This window comes from Bubalus kerabau, chromosome X (assembly GCF_029407905.1).
Source record: "Bubalus kerabau isolate K-KA32 ecotype Philippines breed swamp buffalo chromosome X, PCC_UOA_SB_1v2, whole genome shotgun sequence".
In the NCBI taxonomy this organism is placed as follows: Eukaryota; Metazoa; Chordata; class Mammalia; order Artiodactyla; family Bovidae; genus Bubalus; species Bubalus kerabau.
Window position 1 is genome coordinate 132,608,361 of NC_073647.1, and position 19,259 is coordinate 132,627,619.

Consider the following 19,259-nt stretch of genomic DNA (forward strand, 5'->3'; position numbering starts at 1 on the left):
CTCCATGCTGGTATAGCTGGTGACTTCAACAACCCCTGAGGGAGTTCAGGGTGGAGTGAGGCACTCTGTGCTCCAGGGAATGTGGTGGGACAGGTCTTTAGATAGTTAGATGTTTTTAGGAACAGATTTTATTATCTCAATCCTTGAGATCTCAATCTCAATCTCATATCTAGGAAGCACTAAATCCCTTCATGGTGACATCAGATCCTCATGACTAACAGAAACCTTTTGTAAAATGAGTGATTCATGCTATTGAACTCCCCCTTCACCAAAACCTTATATATTGGCTTTCCCCCACTGCCACTTTGGAGCAGTCTCTCAGAGCTGAGATGCTGCCTCCCAGGCTGCAGTCCTCATTTTGCCCCAAGTAAAACTTAACTCACAACTCTCAAATTGTACATCTTTTTTAGTCGACAGTTATGGTGACTGATGAAGTGACCCAGTGGACTTCCTTCCTTCAACTGGACTCCACAAGGAACTGGAGCTTTGGTACAAGCAGCAGCCCCTTGTGCCCATTTGCCTCCTCAGGGAGTGCAGACGAATTTAGGTAAGTCTCTCCTGGTTCTCAAATCTCCCATATTGGTTGAGATTCTGAGTTTTATTTAGTGGTGGAGCAGATTACCTGCCCCATCCCAGTAGGAAAGATACTGGGTGGGGCCTGGGTGAAACATCTGGGACATACCCACTCATGGTCTAGACACTGAGTAGGGCTCAGCTGAAAGATACAAAGAAATTCCCACCCAGGCAAAAGATACTGGGTGGGGGGCTGGCTGAAAGATGCCAGGAGAATTGCCCACCCAGTAGAAAGGCACTGGGTAGGGGGGCTCAATTGGAGAAAAAAAATCGAGGAATAACTGGGGCTCAGCTGAAAGATGCCAAGGTTGCTCCATTGTAGGGGACTGAACGGTCTTGGCTGAGTGGTTAAGAGGCTGATCTGACACTTTTCCTCAATTTGACTGCCATTATAGAATTTGTCAGGGTAAAAGTGAGGAAAATAAATGAGAGCTTTGCTCTAAAGAAAAGGGACAAGACTCCTCCCGGCCAGTTTTGGTTTTCTCAGGTGACTGAGAAATTTACGGGAGTGGTGGAGGCTTAGTCCTCATACTACGCAGTGGTCCCATAAGGAAACCCACTCATTAATTAAAATACTTGCTCGTCTAGGGGTCGCACATAAGAACTGGCCATTCAGTGACCTGAGAAGTCATGGTGGTCTTAGATTGCCAGAGGCAGAATCCAAGACACATAAGATGAGCTGAAACGACTCTGGGGTGACTCCTGGAGGAGTTAAGCTCACAAGAAGCACATGGGCCCACTACACAAGTTCACTAGTGATTTTTATGCCTGACAAATTCAGCTTAAAATGGGAAACAGAATCTCTCAAAAACAGAAACAAAGGGGTGTCAAGAAAGCCAGCATCTGACTAACACTCCAGCCAGATTCATGTACAGTACGTACGGAGCTCATACTTGCAAGTACCTAGTTAATTGGGGAAATTATATTAAAAGAGATCTCAACCTAAAATGGCCAAATTGGGGTTCTTTTGATATTCTAAAATGGATATTTTTGCTCACACATTTAGAAAAGGCCAGCCGTGCTTACTTTGACTGGTATCTAGAAGCTTCTAAAAGAGGAAATGGTAGAGTAACTTCTTTGCAGAAAATCAACAAGAAATTCTTGAAACTATATCAAAACTAAAAAGGCTGCTAGCACTGACTTTGCCAGGTCACAGGTCTAGTGGAACTGGGAAGTCACATTTGGTACTTATGCCATTTGGCTTTTGATTTCTGGGGGTCACTTTCCCATCTTTTGGGGGCACTCCTGCCACCTGGCTTTTGATTTCTGGGCATCTCTTTGCCTTTTGTTTCATTTGGAGTGTGACTCCTGGCTGGTGAAGTTCTGGTTTGGTTTGAGTGCACAGATATCTAGTACAAACTGCTTGAATTCATATGGGAATTGCTCACTCTAAGGTTCCACACTCTACCTGGGAACCCCTTGGGGTAAAAAAAAACATATTTTTGACTGGTCAATCTATAGCCATGACCCACATACAAGAAAAATGGCCTAAAAATATTAGATCTTTATTGACATAGGATAGGAAAATGGACTGAAGTTCCCTTATGTCCAGGACTTCCTCCTGTAATCAACAGCCTGGGGCTGATCAAACTAAGACCCGCACTTCCTCAAGGGAAAATCCTTGCTGGGACCAATCTGCCCTTGATATCAGGGCCAAATTGAGCACTATCTGATCTAAATTTTGCCTATAAAACTATGATCACAGAAAAATACGATTTTTAACAATGTGGTCACGATATTCTTTAGACTCCAGAGAAAGCTTGAAGAAGAAAAAACTTATCTCTATAAAAATTTTTGCCCTGAGGAAATAACTCCTTCTATACCTTTAGACCAGAGCTCTCTGGATCACTTATCTAAACTATCTCTAATTCCTGAAACCAAAAGAAAAAAAGGGGAATAAAGCCTTTTAAAATCTTATTCCAACCATTTTTTACAATTAGTGTGTTTTGTATTGTGATATCTGATTCATAACTAAGTTTGGAAAACAAAGCTATAGGATCTCTTGTGTCTATTTGGATATATGTATGTCTCTGATTTCAGTGTTGACCATCTGGTGATGTCCATGTGTAGAGTCTTCTCTTGTGTTGTTGGAAGAGGGTGTTTGCTATGACCAGTGCATTTTCTTGGCAAAACTCTATTAGTCTTTGCCCTGCTTCATTCCGTATTCCAAGGCCAAATTTGCCTGTTACTCTGTCAAAAATGACAGAAAGATCTCTGTTTGTTTCCAAGGCAAACCATCCAATATCACAGTAATCCAAGTCTATGCCCCAAACAGTAACGCTGAAGAAGCTGAAGTTGAATGCTTCTATGAAGACCTACAAGACCTTTTAGAACTAACACACAAAAAAGATGTCCTTTTCATTAGTGTGTGTCTGAATGCAGAGTTCCAAAGAATAGTAAGAAGAGAAAAGAAAGCATTCCTCAGCGATCAATGCAAAGAAATAGAGGAAAACAACAGAATGGGAAAGACTAGAGATCTCTTCAAGAACATTAGAGATACCAAGGGAACATTTCATGCAAAGATGGGCTTGATTAAGGACAGAAATGGTATGGACCTAACAGAAGCAGAAGATATTAAGAAGAGGTGGCAAGAATACACAGAAGAACTGTACAAAAAAGATCTTCACGACCCACATAATCACGATGGTGTGATCACTCACCTAGAGCCAGATATCCTGGAATGTGAAGTCAAGTGGGCCTTAGAAAGCATCACTACAAACAAAGCTAGTGGAGGCGATGGAATTTCAGTTGAGCTATTCCAAATCCTGAAAGATGATGCTGTGAAAGTGCTGCACTCAATATGCCAGCAAATTTGGAAAACTCAGCAGTGGCCACAGGACTGGAAAAGGTCAGTTTTCATTCCAATCGCAAAGAAAGGCAATGCCAAAGAATGCTCAAACTACCGCACAATTGCACTCATCTAACATGCTAGTAAAGTAATGCTCAAAATTCTCCAAGCCAGGCTTCAGCAATACGTGAACTGAGAACTTCCAGATGTTCAAGCTGGTTTTAGAAAAGGCAGAGGAACCAGAGATCAAATTGCCAACATCCGCTGGATCATGGAAAAAGCAAGAGAGTTTCAGAAAAACATCTATTTCTGCTTTATTGACTATGCCAAAGCCTTTGACTGTGTGGATCACAATAAACTGTGGAAAATTCTGAAAGAGATGGGCATACCAGACCACCTGACCTGCCTCTTGAGAAACCTATATGCAGGTCAGGAGGCAACAGTTAGAACTGGACATGGAACAACAGACTGGTTCCAAATAGGAAAAGGAGTACATCAAGGCTGTATATTGTCACTCTGCTTATTTAACTCATATGCAGAGTGCATCATGAGAAATGCTGAGCTGGAAGAAGCACAGGCTGGAATCAAGATTGCCAGGAGAAATATCAATAACCTCAGATATGCAGATGACACCACCCTTATGGCAGAAAGTGAAGAGGAACTAAAAAGCCTGTTGATGAAAGTGAAAGAGGAGAGTGAAAAAGTTGGCTTAAAGCTCAACATTCAGAAAACTAAGATCATGGCATCTGGTCCCATCACTTCATGGCAAATAGATGGAGAAACAGTGGAAACAGTGTCAGACTTTATTTTTTGGGGCTCCAAAATCACTGCAGATGGTGACTGCAGCCATGAAATTAAAAGATGCTTACTCCTTGGAAGGAAAGTTATGCCCAACCTAAACAGCATATTAAAAAGCAGAGACATTGCTTTGCCAACAAAGGTCCGTCTAGTCAAGGCTATGGTTTTTCCTGTGGTCATGTATGGATGTGAGAGTTGGACTGTGAAGAAAGCTGAGCACCGAAGAATTGATGCTTTTGAACTGTGGTGTTGAAGAAGACTCTTGAGAGTCCCTTGGACTCCAAGGAGATCCGATAACCAGTCCATTCTGAAGGAGATCAGCCCTGGAATTTCTTTGGAAGGAATGATGCTAAAGCTGAAACTCCAGTACTTTGGCCACCTCATGCGAAGAGTTGACTCGTTGGAAAAGACTCTGATGCTGGGAGGGATTGTGGGCAGGAGGAGAAGGGGACAACAGAGGATAAGATGGCTGGATGGCATCACTGACTCGATGGACGTGAGTCTGAGTGAACTCTGGGAGTTGGTGATGGACAGGGAGACCTGGCGTGCTGCGATTCATGGGGTCACAAAGAGTCGGACACGACTCAGTGACTGAACTGAACTGAACAGTGTGTGTCTTTGTTTTTTGGATAATATTGCTGATATCTGTTTGTAAATGAGCTGTAATCTAATTGGCCTTAAAAAAAAGTAAGCACTTACAAATCAAATAATTCTGAATACAGGTGAAATTAACCTAAATGAATTTTAGGTTCATGTGATGTGGAAAATATTCAGTATTAAATACCTGATAATTAATGTTTGTTTATTGATCTAACTAATGTAGACATGTCTAAGAGTAATTAACATTAAGCAGAATATTTTCATTGTACTTAGGTTTAATATAAGTTAAATATTATTATATCTGTTACAAGTTTGTCAGCAAGGAAATTACTTTGAGTGAAGAAACATCTAAAAAATGTAAATGAGATATGAGCTTTTAGATAAACTCTATTAAGAATAATTATGCTTTAGGAATGTCTGTCTAAAATAGTCACTCCAGATTGGGGTAACTTGAATTTCTAAGGGTTGTGCTAAACTAAGTGTTGGAAGTCTAGGTCATTTCCAAATAAAATAAGATTTTGAAACATTTACTACTGAACACTAATTTTCTCTTACAGGGAAACTAAAGAGATTTGGGATTAAAAATGAATGATGTTTGGTGCCATCCTAAAATGTTCTCTCTAAGAAAGCAAAGGTTTTAGAAATTATCACTGGTATTTATGCTCACCAATCTATAAAATGCTAATATAAAAGTCAGTTCTTGGTTGCTTAAGGGAAGTAGGAAGTGTGTTTTCCGTAAAGAAGGTATGAGGAATGGAATTGCATTTTGTGAAAGGAAAAGGAAGTAAGCTTGACTTACACGTGGCTTTTTAGGATGGTGGAACACAGTAATGGGTACAGAAGGTGATAAAGTTTGTGAAAAGTGAAACATGAGGAAAGAGTTTTGTATATGGTTAGGACTAAGTTTAAAATAAAGTTAATTAGGTTTACCTTAAAGTAAGCTGGTGTAAAAATTTGAATTTAACTTTTCTGTTAAGATAACACCTTTTCTTCAGATTCTGAACTGCCTTTGATAATAGATTTAAGTTTCTTTATCTCTTAAATGGTTGTTCATTGGTAGGACTGATGTTGAAGCTGAAACTCCAATACTTTGGCCATCTGATGTGAAGAGCTGACTCATTTGAAAAGACCCTGATGCTGGGAAAGATTGAGGACAGGAGGGGAAGGGGATGACAGAGGATGAGATGGTTGGATGGCATCACTGACTCAATGGACATGGGTTTGGGTGAACTCCAGGAGTTGGTGATGGATAGGGAGGCCTGGCATGCTGCAGTACATGGGGTCGCAAAGAGTCGGACATGACTGAGTGACTGAACTGATGGCATCTGAAAACCACAATGTTAAAAAACACAACTTTTGTAATAATACTGAGGATCATTCCACTGATCTTCCTAGAAAAAGGACCTCTAATTTCACTAATAAGAACATGAAGGAGGTTAAGAAATCTCCAAAACAGTTGGCTGCTTACATAACTAGAACAGTTGGACAAGCTGTGAAAAACCCAGATAAACTATGTAAGGTTAATAGAAGAAAGAAAGTTCATCATCCTATTCAAAATCCTTGTTACAGAAAAAAGCAGCCCCCTAAAAGTGGGGGCTGTGTCATGGCAAATAAAGAAAATGAACTGGCTTGTGCAGGCCACCTCCTTGAAAAATTACGGCATGATGTCGAACATATTTGATTAACTCCAGTGATTCTGGTTCTTCACTGACAGAAAGCTCATCATCAAAATATAGTGGCTTTTTTTCTGAGGTTTCTCAGGACCATGAAACAATGGCACAGGTTTTATTCAGCAGGAATTTGAGATTGAATGTAACTTTAACTTTCTGGAGAAAGAGAAGTATCAGTGAACTTGTAGCATATTTGATAAGGATAGAGGACCTTGGAGTGGTGGATTGCCTTCCCGTGCTCACCAAGAGTTTACAGGAAGAAAAACAGTACATCTCACTCGGCTGCTGTGTAGATGTGTTGCCTCTAGTAAAGTCACTACTTAAAAGCAGATTTGAAGAATATATAACAATTTGGTTTAAACGGGCTTCAAGCAGTCATAAAAAGGTGGTGGTCAGAACTATCATCCAAAACAGAAATTGTGAATGATGGAAATATTCAGATTTTAAAACAGCAATTAAGTGGGTTGTGGGAACAGGAAAACCATCTTACTTTGGTTCCAGGATATACTGGTAATATAGCCAAGGATGTAGATGCTTAATTATTACAGTTGCATTGAAAGACTTCATCTATAGCATTTGGCTATTCAAAACATCCCTGGACTATATGATTTCCCCAAAAATATCCCATCTGAGAACTATGGAAGAAATCAAAACCATTTTTTCCTTTAAAAAACCGCATAATGAAACCACTAATGAAATGCTACCAAGCTACTTCACATTGAAGTGGAAAAAGATCCAAAAGGAGCAGCTTCAGCTTCAAGGAGGTGAAAGTGCACTACAAGATTGTTCACCTTTGCTGTGTTTGGGATTTATATGGTTATGTAGCAACATTGTTTAAGAAGTACTGGGTCTTAATGCAATCCTGCATAAGAATATAATTTATACTATGTGAAAAATAAGACAGGACTTATTACTAGGAATCACAAAGACCAATCATCATTACTTTTTTTTAAAGATTGTGTTTTATAAGAAAACACTTAAATGTGTGCAGCTACTATTTTATGTTGAAAAGACTTTGAAAGTTTAAACCATTATAGCAAATAATCAGTACTAAAAAATTTTTGTTGACACTGAGATATTCTGTATGCAAAATGCCTTAACTATTAATAAGCCAATGTGTATGATACCAATATCTGTTTAAGAAAAGTAAAAGCAAGCATGATTCTGGCATGATAAAATCATGGAATTAAATCAGAGGTTTCCATTCATGTAGAATGTTGCTGTTAAAACTTATTCCACACCATTCTTAAAACTTGAGAATATTTTCAGTATCTCTGATTTTTTCCCCCCCAGAATCACGTCATATATATATATGTATGTTATTCCCATAGGTAAGAAAAAGGTGAATCTGTATTTGTATGAATGCTTAGCTGGAAATGTCTATGGAACTGACTAATTTATATTCACTTTTTATTGTATATAGATTTCTGATATTTTCAGTTCTGTATCATTTAAGTTTTCTTCATTTGAGGAAATTCACTAAATATTTCTTTAAAAAAAAGAGTGTAAAAAGGCCATCAAAATAGTGGTAAAAAATAGTTCCAATACTTTTAACTTAGAAAACCTCTTATCTTGAATATGTTTTAAAAGCCACTATAAAGCCCTAAGAAAAAGAGAGACAACCCAATAGAAAAATGAGTAAGATAATTGAATGGGTACTTCACAAAACAGAATTACATAATGGCTATTATGTCATGCCTTTTATAAACATATAAGAGAATTTAAGCCTCATTAATCAGTGGACACAATATGATATCACTAGTCACCCATTAGAATAGGTAAAGTGAAAAAGATGGAAAACACTCAGAGAAGATGAGGATGTGCAGAAGCTGGAATTCTCATATACTGCTGGGGACAGATAGACCACAAGCACTGTGGGAAACAGCCTGGCCTTCCCTATGAGCTGGCAATTCAACTCCTTGAAAATAAATAAACCACAGCTATACGCCGCAACATGGATGACTCTCACAGACAGAATGCAGAGCATGAAACAATCTATGCTGATAATTCCACTTAAATATAACTGAAAAGAGTCTTCATAACTATCTACGGTATTTAAGGATTCATGAATAAGCTGAAAAGCTGTAATGAAATACAAAGAATAGTTATCATAGGAGTCAGGATAATGGTTATTTTGGGGGGGAAAGAAAGTCGTAGGAAAAATGAGGGTGACTTCTAGGGTCCAAGCAATATTCCATTTCTCAGACTGGCTGGTGGTTACATGGATGTTTGATGATAAACTATTTAGCAGCACATTCATGCTGTGTGCATGCTCTAGTAAGTGTGCTCTATTTGATAACTACAAAAATTAAAAATTAAATTTGAAAAATTATTCTTGTTTTTTCTTGTATTGTCTCTGGATATGTGCCACACTTTATATTACTTTATTATTATTTTTTCTCTTCTGAGTATGGTCTTCCTGGCTAGCTAATTGCAAGGGGTTCCTGTAGGTGGGGACGGAACAGATAACATTCTAGTTTAGCTGGTTTTCCCTGCCACTCTTATCACTTGCTGTAAAATCTGGTTGCCTCCTAAAAATAAGTCTTGCTCCAATGATTCTCCATGGAGCTTCAGCTGCCTGGTTTCTGTGAGCTAACTGAATCCAACAAGCAGCAGGACCTGGGAGAGGGCATGGAGAAGAATCCTGCTCTCTCATAGTCTGCATTCGGTTTTATAAAGGAAAGTAGCTTTTGCCCTTCAGCATGCATTCACCAGTCTTGCTAAGTGTATTTTCTGTAAGTGATTTCTGAGAAATGCAGTGAGTGCAGCCACAGCACATCAGAATATACATCTTATACATGAAATATAGACCTAGGGACTGATTTTTGTCTCAGCTGTTCCTAGCTGAACATGGGAAGTCCCTTCACTTCCATGTGAAGTCCTTTTTACAAGAACTTTCCCAACCATTGCAAGTGCATTTTTTTATTTAGATAATTCTATCACAGGGAGAAATTTTCAATTTACTTTGAGAAATTTACATTTAAGAAAAATGCAATGTATCTACCATCCAGTAACTGAGAGTATATAACCACCAACCAAGTGCATATTTTTTCCCTCTTTATATTGTCTTGCAGGTTTCTTATTGAAAAGAGGCTAAACTAAGACCTAGAAGAATTACATTTAGAACATTTGATTGGTTTTCTTTTCAAAGAAAAACATGTTCGTTAAATCCTGATGATAGTAAAAGAGCAGGTGTAAAAAAAGAAGAGAGCTAAATGTTAAGACCTTGCTCTGCATGGAGATTCACTTGTTGCACATTGTTGTCTGTTTAATCTAATCTTTTCTCTAAGTATTCCCTAAAATAGAAAACTTTCATTGTAAATATTGGACTGGTGGGCCACACCATTCCTTTGATTTAAAGACTCTGGGGTATAATGAGAAGAAGCTATTAGTGACAGCTATTTCTATACCAGAATATTTGTCAGAGGTAATGTTTTATGGGAGAACAAACATCAACATGCTGCTATGAGTGGTGGTTTCTTTGACAGCGAAGTGATGATGCTTCCACAAATGGTTCCTTTTAAACTTGTCTATTTGCAGTGATTTTCACCAGTTCTACCATAAGAGGTAATTAAGGTGTGGTTCTTGACCCTGTTATATGAACTTGGTCCATATGTGAGACTAAAGACTTCAGAGTATGGGCTCTCAAGTCAGAGCAACTGGGTTTAAATTCCAAGTCAGTCACTAGCTGGCTGTGTAATAGATAGTAACTATGGTGACTTGATCTCTGAACCTCAGTTTCCTCATCTATGAACTGAAGAAAAAGAAAACCTATTTTATGGATCATTGAGAGCAGTTCAACTAATAAGACAGGTATGTATATCTTTTACCATGGTGTCTTGCACCTAGTATGTGCTCGATCAATGTAGGTTCTTATTATTTTGTCTAATACGGTTATTGTTACAATAAATTGATTCATTGTGATAAGTAAGCCCATATAACAAAGTTCAGTTCAGTTGCTCAGTCATGTCCGACTCGGCGACCCCATGGACTGCAGCACGCCAGGCTTCCCTGTCCATCACCAACTCCCAGGTCCTACTCAAACTCATGTCCATCACGTCAGTGATGCCATCCAACCATCTCATTCTCTGTTGTCTCCTTCTCCTCCCACCTTCAATCTTTCCCAGCATCAGGGTCTTTTCCAATGAGTCAGTTCTTCCCATCAGATGGCCAAAGTATTGGAGTTTCAGCTTCAGCATCAGTCCTTCCAATGAATATTCAGGACTGATTTCCTTTCAGATGGACTGGTTGGATCTCCTTGCAGTCCAAGGGACTCTCAAGAGTCTTCTCCAACACCACAGTTCAAAAGCATCAATTCTTCAGTGCTCAGCTTTCTTTATAGTCCAACTCTCACATCCATACATGACTACTGGAGAAACCATAACTTTGACTAGACAGACCTTTGTTGGCAAAGTCAACAAAATAAGACCCCCAAATGACAGCACCTTAACCCAACATGGACTGTTGGACTAGAAGAGATCAAGCACTATGAAGGATCTGAGATTTCATCCTACTTGCAAGCTAACTGGGTGGCTTGATGCAGTTTTGTGCATGTTGGCAGATGGCACAAGATTCCTGAATCAGACATGAAGGACTGATTTTTACGTTACTACTAACAGCACGGTGGGCAGCATGAGCATATTTGGATCAGTTCCCTGTATTCCCCTCCCTGACCCCAAGCCCCCTGAGGGCAATGTGGAGCCTGTCAGGTGGATCCCTGTTTGCAGTGAGTTGGCAAAACAGGAAGAATCCTGTGTTTAGGCACTTCAAATCTTTTAGAAGGGGTTGAGAGGAAACCTGCCCAAACTTTGCCCCGATGGAGAGGTTATCTTTACTCTTCTTCACTGCTAACAAATCTTCCCTCTTCCCCAGAGGGAGATGCCATCTCTATTGCCCAAGATCGCTGGCTTGCAAACATCCTGGAAAAGTGAGTCTAGAACAAAAGCAAACAATGCCTCTACTCCAAAGATGTGCAGACACGTGAGAGAAACATGAAACACGGTCCCCTACAAAGACAAACACAGAGTGGGTTTGAAGAGGAAATAGGTGAAAAGGAGAGGGTAAGGTAATGTATAATAAAGTTTTTTCTTTGATATTTTTTCTCCTTTTTATTGATGTATAATATACACACAGGATGATGCATGTATCATATTTTTACAATTCAACTTTCAAAATTGATCAAAACCCAGATCAACAAAGGGCTGATCTCCTGCTCCCGGAACACCCCTTGTACTCTCTTCTAATCAATAACCACTCCCCAAGGGTTAACACTATTGAAGGGTAACTACTAACCATAGATTAGTTTTGCCTGTTTTTGAACTTAATTTAAATGGAACTGTAGGATATATATTCTTTGTGACTGCTTCCCTTTGCAACTAGTTTTTTTTTTTTTACTTGACATTATTAGTGGTGGTGAGTATTTATAAACAGTATTTATCCATACTATTATATGTATTTTCCATGGTTTATTTTAATGCTGTATAATATTCCCTTATGTGGCAATATGGCATTTATCCATTCTACTGTTGATGAGCATTTATTTAAGTCCTGGCTTTGGATTATTACAAATATTGCTGCTATGAACACTGCAGTATGAGTCTTCTGGTGAGTATATATTTGCATTTCTGTTGGGTATATACCTATGAGGAAAAATTCTAGGCCTGAAAGTTTTGAATGGGTTAAAATATGCTAATGCCAAGCCCTGCTTTTACAATAATAATTTCTCCTGGTTCTTTATTATTTGTCTCCAAAGAGTACATCTGCAGCAGCTTGAAACAACATGCCACTCTACATCCATGATTAAAATATAAGAGTTTTTAGAAGCCAGTTTAAATTAGACATTCTCATCGGCCTACGTGTGAAGTTTTAATTAAAATACATTCACATTAAGACTCCATCAGTTGAGCTATTCACTTTTGCTGCAAAACAAGCAAGGAGGCAAAGATAGACTTGAGGCATTTGCAGCATTCATACCCAAAAGTAGAACAGACAAAACAGAAGTGGAAGCTAATATGGAAAGAAAATGTCTGTGACAGAAAGTCCCAGTCATGCTAGAAGAGCAGCTTAACAAGAAATTGGTATGAATATATTCCCTATATTTGGAATACTCAATTGGCTGTGTGAGCAAATAAAATGGTGTGAAAAAAGTGGGTTTACTGGTTAGATTCACTAAGCCAGGAGAAAATAGCAGGTAAAAACATTAATCCACAGAAGCAATTCCCTAAACAGTAAGATTCTATCTGCCAGAATATAGAAAAATAGGGAAGTTTTAAGAGCTGTAGCCAAATCCAGAGACATGAAAGGCAAATGAGAAAGCCATAAAGGGTAGAAATCAGGCCAGGTCTCTAAGGACATCTTTAAAAAAACAACAACGCACGAACCACATATATTTCTTTATAGGACAAATGCAAGAAACTACAATCTGAAGCAAAAAAGTAATGCTACTTGCAAAAGATACTGAAAAGTCTACTGATAAGTGTTCATTAAACATCCAGAGAAATGGATCACACTGATGGAACTGACAGGGGAGTCCAGGGAATCTATCTATTCAGCTATTTCCTTTTTAAGTTTTAATGTTTCCTCACTGCCTCACTGCATTTTGGTTTCTCTTTTGAAAAGACGTGGGGAGGAAATGTTCCAAGAAAAATGAAAAAGGAGTAACTTAGGCACAATGAATTTCAATCACCAAAAGCCAGTGATGGGAAGGCCCTTCCCAGATGGAGGAGGTTCGTGTCAACTTACAACTGGGCTGGGATGAAGGAGGACAGAGGTGTCACACCTGATCATTTTCCCTGCAGCAGCTGCCTTGGGGACTGAACACTCACTGCCTTAGGGGATGGGGCATGTTTTAGTAGTAGTAGTAGACTCAGTGCAAATGCTGTAAAAAATCATAAACTTTAATTTTGTAATTTGTATATAATTTATGTTTACTAAATTTATATTTACTAATATGAGTGTGCTCTAAGCAATAGTTTTCCAAATTTGGTACGTGGACCAGTAATGTGAACATCACCTGGGAATTTGTTAGAAATACAAACTACCAGTTGGGGCCCAGTCATCAGAGTTTTACCAAGTCCTCCAAAGGATTCTGAGTCATGCAAAAATTTGAGAATCACTGCTCTAAAGCACTCAAAGAATTCAGAAGAAAGAAGAAAATCAAAAGTCTCCATTCACCAGTACCCACTTCTCTGCAGGTAGCCTTGTGACCTTATTTGGAGTAAGACCTAATAAACCTTTTCTAGGCTTTAACAAAATCCACATTCAAAACAGGTGAAGATACACATACATCAAAAACATATTAGCAGATCTTTTTTGCTCTTGGTACCTCTGGTTGGGATTCTGTAAGATATCAACATGTTGTCTCATAAAAGGTGAAACTCTTTAAGGAAAGGCTCAGTCTTGTTCTGTGAATTTCAGAGGCCTGATTGTAGTGTACCTAAAGGTGATGACTCAGAGTAAATTTCCTTTGACCCAAGGATAGATGAGATTTTCTAGGCGAAAGCAGAGGGGAGCCAACAGGGGAACCGCTGAGAGCTTACAGACTAGAAAGTCCTGAGAAGGGGTCCTATGCCCTCAACTCCCACTCCAGCCCTCAACCAAACTCCTGGCTCAGGAGGATCGGGGTGTAGAAACCCTTGGGGTTTTTTTGTTTTGTTTTCGTTGGGGGAGCTGAGAGCTTGGTGGCTTCTAGGAGCAAACGAGCTATCTCTATTTTCTGTCCATTCATGGGGCTTGCTACAGTCTCCAAGGATTCCCCATGCCATTCTATGATATGATTGTGAAAGAATGACCCATGTTCTTGAGTGGGGTACCCTAGAATCTAGAGTGGTATAGGATCTCAATGTCTTCCATGTGTATGAGAGTAACAAAGACATGGCACAGAGAGTGGGCACATGCAAAGAGACGTTACTGGCAGGAATGAGTCAGGATGCACAGACCTAAGTTGCCTGGACCATAAAATATGCCCAGGGAAAGAGTGTGGTGATTTATTGCAGTAAGAACACTTAAAGAAAGTGAAAGAAAGTGAAGTCGCTCAGTCGTGTCCAACTCTTTGCGACCCCATGGCCAACTCTTTGGGACCCCATGGACTATACAGTCCATGGAATTCTCCAGGCCAGAGTACTGGAGTGGGTAGCCTTTCCCTTCTCCAGGGGATCTTTCCAACCAAGGGATCAAACCCAGGTCCCCCGCATTTCAGGCAGATTCTTTACCAGGTAAGCCACAAGGGAAACCCAAGAACACTTAACATGAGATCTATTCTCTCAACAATATGATCCAGTAATCCCACTTCTGGACATTTAGGCAAAAGAATTGAAATTAAGATCTCAAAGAAATATTAGCATGCTCATGTTCATTGCAGCACTATTAACAATAGCCAACATATAGAAACAATATAAATGTCCATCAATAGATGAATGGATAAACTGTAATAAGGATAATGAGTATAGACAATAATATTGTACTATTATGGCTTCCCTGGTGGCTCAGACAGTAAAGCATCTGTCTACAGTGTGGGAGACCCGGGTTCGATCCCTGGGTTGGGAAGATCCCCTGGAGAAGGAAATGGCAATCCACTCCAGGACTATTGCCTGGAAAATCCCATAGACAGAGGAGCCTGGTAGGCTACATACAGTCCATGGGGTCACAAAGAGTCAGACACGACTGAGCGACTTCACTTTCTTTCTTTCATTGTACTATTATATAACTATCTAATGTGATAAATATCACTATAATAGCAATCATTAACAATATATAAATGTATCAAAGTAACACATTGTACACCTTAACTTTACACAAAGTTATGTGTCAAATATATTCAGTAAAAAACAGAAGTCAATTCATTTAAAATTAATAAAAATATTTGTGAGACACCAGTCAGAATGGCTGCAATCCAAAAGTCTACAAGTAATAAATGCTGGAGAGGGTGTGGAGAAAAGGGAACCCTCTTCCACTGTTGGTGGGAATGCAAACTAGTGCAGCCACTATGGAGAACAGTGTGGAGATTCCTTAAAAAACTGGAAATAGACATGCCTTATGATCCAGCAATCCCACTGCTGGGCATACACACTGAGAAAACCAGAAGGGAAAGAGACACGAGTACCCCAATGTTCATCGCAGCACTGTTTATAATAGCCAGGACATGGAAGCAACCTAGATGTCCATCAGCAGATGAATGGATAAGAAAGCTGTGGTACATATACACAATGGAGTATTATTCAGCCATTAAAAAGAATACATTTGAATCAGTTCTAATGAGGTGGATGAAACTGGAGCCTATTATACAGAGTGAAGTAAGCCAGAAAGAAAAACACCAATACAGTATACTAACGCATATATATGGAATTTAGAAAGATGGTAACAATAACCCTGTGTACGAGACAGCAAAAGAGACACTGATGTATAGAACAGTCTTATGGACTCTGTGGGAGAGGGAGAGGGTGGGAAGATTTGGGAGAATGGCATTGAAACATGTAAATATCATGTATGAAATGAGTTGCCAGTCCAGGTTCAATGCACGATACTGGATGCTTGGGGCTGGTGCACTGGGACGACCCAGAGGGATGGAATGGGGAGGGAGGAGGGAGGAGGGTTCAGGATGGGGAACACATGTATACCTGTGGCGGATTCATTTTGATATTTGGCAAATCTAATACAGTTATGTAAAGTTTAAAAATAAAATAAAATTAAAAAAAAAAAAATAATAAAATAAAATCTTAAAAAAAAAAAAAAAAAAAAAAAAAATATTTGTGAGAAACCAAAATAGCAAATTACTACATTATGACCATCTTTGCAATTATTAATGAGTGGATAACTTTGAGACATTAAAGACCTGGGGGGAATGTGAAATATACATGCAATAGAACATTACTCAGCCTTACAAAAAAAAAAGGGGAAATTCTGCAACGTATGACAACATGGATGATCTTTGAGGACAGTATGCTAGGCTAAATAAGCCAGTCACAAAAGGATAAATATGATAAATACCACTTATATTATGTATCCAATTCATAGACTCATAGAGCAAAATAGTGGTTGCCGGGGTTGGGGCGTGGGAACTTGGAAATACTGTAGAATATTTTAAATCTGGTAAGATAAATTCTCCCCTCACTTCTTTCTTTTCCCAATGAAGTGAAGTGAAAGTCACTCAGTCATGTCCGATTCTTTGTGACCCCATGGACTGTACAGTCCATGGAATTCTCCAGGCCAGAATACTGGAGTGGGTAGCCTTTCCCTTCTCCATATGATCTTCCCAACCCAGGGATCGAACCCAGGTATCCCGCATTGCAGGAGAATTTTTTACCAGCTGAGCCACAAGGGAAGCCCTCTTTTCCAAATATCTTTGGCTATTATGTTTTAACCTTTCAAAAGAACACAAAATTTAATTTGTAATACATTATTAAATATCTTATTAAGAATTTTGTTTGCTACTGAATCTATGTAATAATTTGGTATATTTTTGAGGCATATTTAAAAATTCAGTTTTCAAGTTGAGGTATAATTTACATATAACATTATGTTAGTTTCAGGTATATAGCACAATGCTTTATAAGTGTAAAACTCATTATCACATAAATTTTTCTTGTGATGAGAACTTTTAAGACCAACTCTCTTAGCAACTTTAAAATACAGAATACAGTATTTTAACATGCTGTACATTTACATCCTCAGAAGTTATTTAGTTTATAACTGGAAAATTGTAACTTTAGACAACCTTCACCCATTCCTCCCACCATTCACCCTCTGGCAACCATCAATCAATTCTCTGTAAAGTTGGATATTTCTTAATATTCATTCTTAAATTCATCATCATAGTATGACTCTTATTTAGATTTCTTTTATGACTTTCAGTGATTTTGCCTAAAATAGATCTTGTACACTTCTTTTTAATCTTATTCACAGGAGATTTTTGAAAACAGTTTTTCTTGCTATTGTGAGTGGGGTATTTCTTCCATAGCAATTTTTTTTGTTGTTCACTCAAGAAATATTTATTGATAGGTGGTATGAGTCTACTGTATTTGAAAGTGGTTATTTCTGATGCATAGCAAAACTTTAAGGATTTTGGTATTCTTATTGTATATATGGCCACCTTTATGGGTTTCCTAATTGGTTTTATAGGTTTGTGGTCGGTTCTCTTGGATTCATAGTGTCTGTAAATTTTCATAATTTTTTCTTTTCCTTGCTAATATTTTTAGTTCTTCTTACATTTTAATGTCCTATTATATTGGCTAGGCTTTCCAGAACAGTGTTGTGGAGATAATGAGAATTCTTGTCTTGTTCCTACTGATAATGAGAATGCTGTTCAAATTTCCTGTTAACTATGATGTTTACTATAAGTTTCTGGTAGGTAGTCATTCTCAAGTCAAGAAATTTATATTCTTAGAATTACTGAGAATTTTTATTAGGAAAGTTTTTGAATTTTATCAAAATAATTTAGCATTGAGTATAAGTAATATGATTTTCTATTTTGTTAATGTGATTAATTATATTAATATAGTTCTTGGTACAAATTATCCTTGGATTCCTGGAATGAACCCTTAGATCTAATATTCTTTCACTCTTATAATTTTTTTCGCTCAAGTTTCATTTAAGACTTCTACATTTATTTTTGTGAGATTGACTTACAAGGTTTTATAAGACTTGAATATCAGGGTTATGCTAGCCTAATATATTGGCAAACTTTTCTTCACTTTTTATGCTCTAATAAATTTTAAGTGGAAAAAATATTTTCTGTTCTTGATGAGCTTGGTAGAATTGACCTGAGAAACTAATTGGGCCTGTTACCTTTTGAAGGATGGCTATTTTTATTACTTTCTGAGTATTTTATAGCTATTTACCTTTTCAGTCTATCTTTGTCTTCTTCAGTCTGATTTGGGAATTTTTGTTTTTCTAGGGAATCATCCATTTTATCTGAAAGGAGCAGGAAGCTTGCTGAGGATCCTCATGATTTCCAGTGTAATAAAAAATTTTCTTGGGCCTGAAAAAGTTTAGTGTTACTCCTTCAAGGAACTGATTTTCTTTTTTCTTTCTGCCCTTCACATTTTTCCTCAGTTTGTTTCTGAAGTCCAAAAGTTGCCAGGCTCTGTTCTGCTTTTTTTTTTTTTTTTTCCAGTCACAACTCATGCTGCAGAAATCCTCCCTTCAGCTCTTTGGAACTGCAATTTACTCTTCTTGTTCCTCTCTGTCATCATCCAGTCTCCTTATTCCAGAAATCCCTTCACATTTTGGACCACTTCTGTAATTCCTTTTTTTCGTCTTTTCCAGTAGCTGATAGCAGTGCTTGTCAAACTTTTAGGTGTATACAGTCACCTGAGGATCTTGTCAAGATGGAGATTCTGCTTCAGAGGAGCTGGGTTGGACCCAAGAATCTGCATTTTGATCAATCCCAAGTGCTGCTCTGGGTCCTTGGACCACGTTTTGGGTAGTGTTGAAAGGAGCCTTGAAGATCCCTTGATATAATTTTCTCAAGGGTTGAACCAACAGATTCATAGTAGTTAAGAGCCATGTCTTTAGTAGTGGTTAATCCAGGTCCTACTTAATATATCATGTTGCTTTCTACCAATTTGCCTTTAGGTCTTTGCAGATAAAGTCAAGTGAAATGAGAGTATATCCCATTTACATGCAATGCCTTTTTGGTTCAACCATACACTATGTATCTCAACAAAAGGAGTTTTGTTACAGCCAATATCTTCAAGGATAACAGTAAATTTGGTCTTCATGCTCCTATCCTGATGAAGGCCACTTACAGAAGAAAACAATGCTGCTGGTGTTAAAAAGACCAGATTACCATAACCATCATCCTATCACTAGTACCATTCTCATGCTAAAGCATG

At 38.3% G+C, this 19,259-nt stretch overlaps 1 protein-coding gene, 1 long non-coding RNA gene and 1 pseudogene across 8 annotated transcripts in view; 2 read left to right on the forward strand and 1 right to left on the reverse strand.

The window, feature by feature from the left end:
• LOC129639260 (uncharacterized) overlaps positions 1–19,259 on the reverse strand; it is a 148,061-nt gene that overhangs the window by 38,186 nt on the left and 90,616 nt on the right. The gene's annotated exons all lie outside the window — the stretch shown is intronic.
• Positions 223–18,408, forward strand: LOC129639259 (uncharacterized). Of its 5 annotated transcripts, none has more exons than XR_008708304.1 (3): positions 226–547; positions 11,302–11,489; positions 18,320–18,382. XR_008708304.1 is itself a non-coding variant. In XM_055564309.1 (2 exons), the coding sequence occupies exons 1-2, from the start codon at positions 420–422 to the stop codon at positions 3,495–3,497; spliced, it is 777 nt and encodes a 258-aa protein (XP_055420284.1). In that variant the 5' UTR covers positions 223–419; the 3' UTR covers positions 3,498–4,226. The 5 variants fall into 5 exon arrangements, 1 of the variants encoding a protein (XP_055420284.1); XR_008708302.1 differs by having other exon boundaries at positions 227–547; positions 11,302–11,494; positions 18,320–18,408; XR_008708305.1 differs by lacking the exons at positions 11,302–11,489; positions 18,320–18,382 and adding an exon at positions 2,803–4,226 and having other exon boundaries at positions 223–547.
• Positions 6,078–6,986, forward strand: LOC129639258 (KATNB1-like protein 1; annotated as a pseudogene).

Bases quoted from the DNA above. Each gene is read 5' to 3' on its own strand.
- LOC129639259 (XM_055564309.1), top strand. From the start codon at position 420: ATGGTGACTGATGAAGTGACCCAGTGGACTTCCTTCCTTCAACTGGAC. The intron at 548-2,848 runs GTAAGTCTCTCC...TGCCCCAAACAG, and splicing joins GGGAGTGCAGACGAATTTAG to TAACGCTGAAGAAGCTGAAG.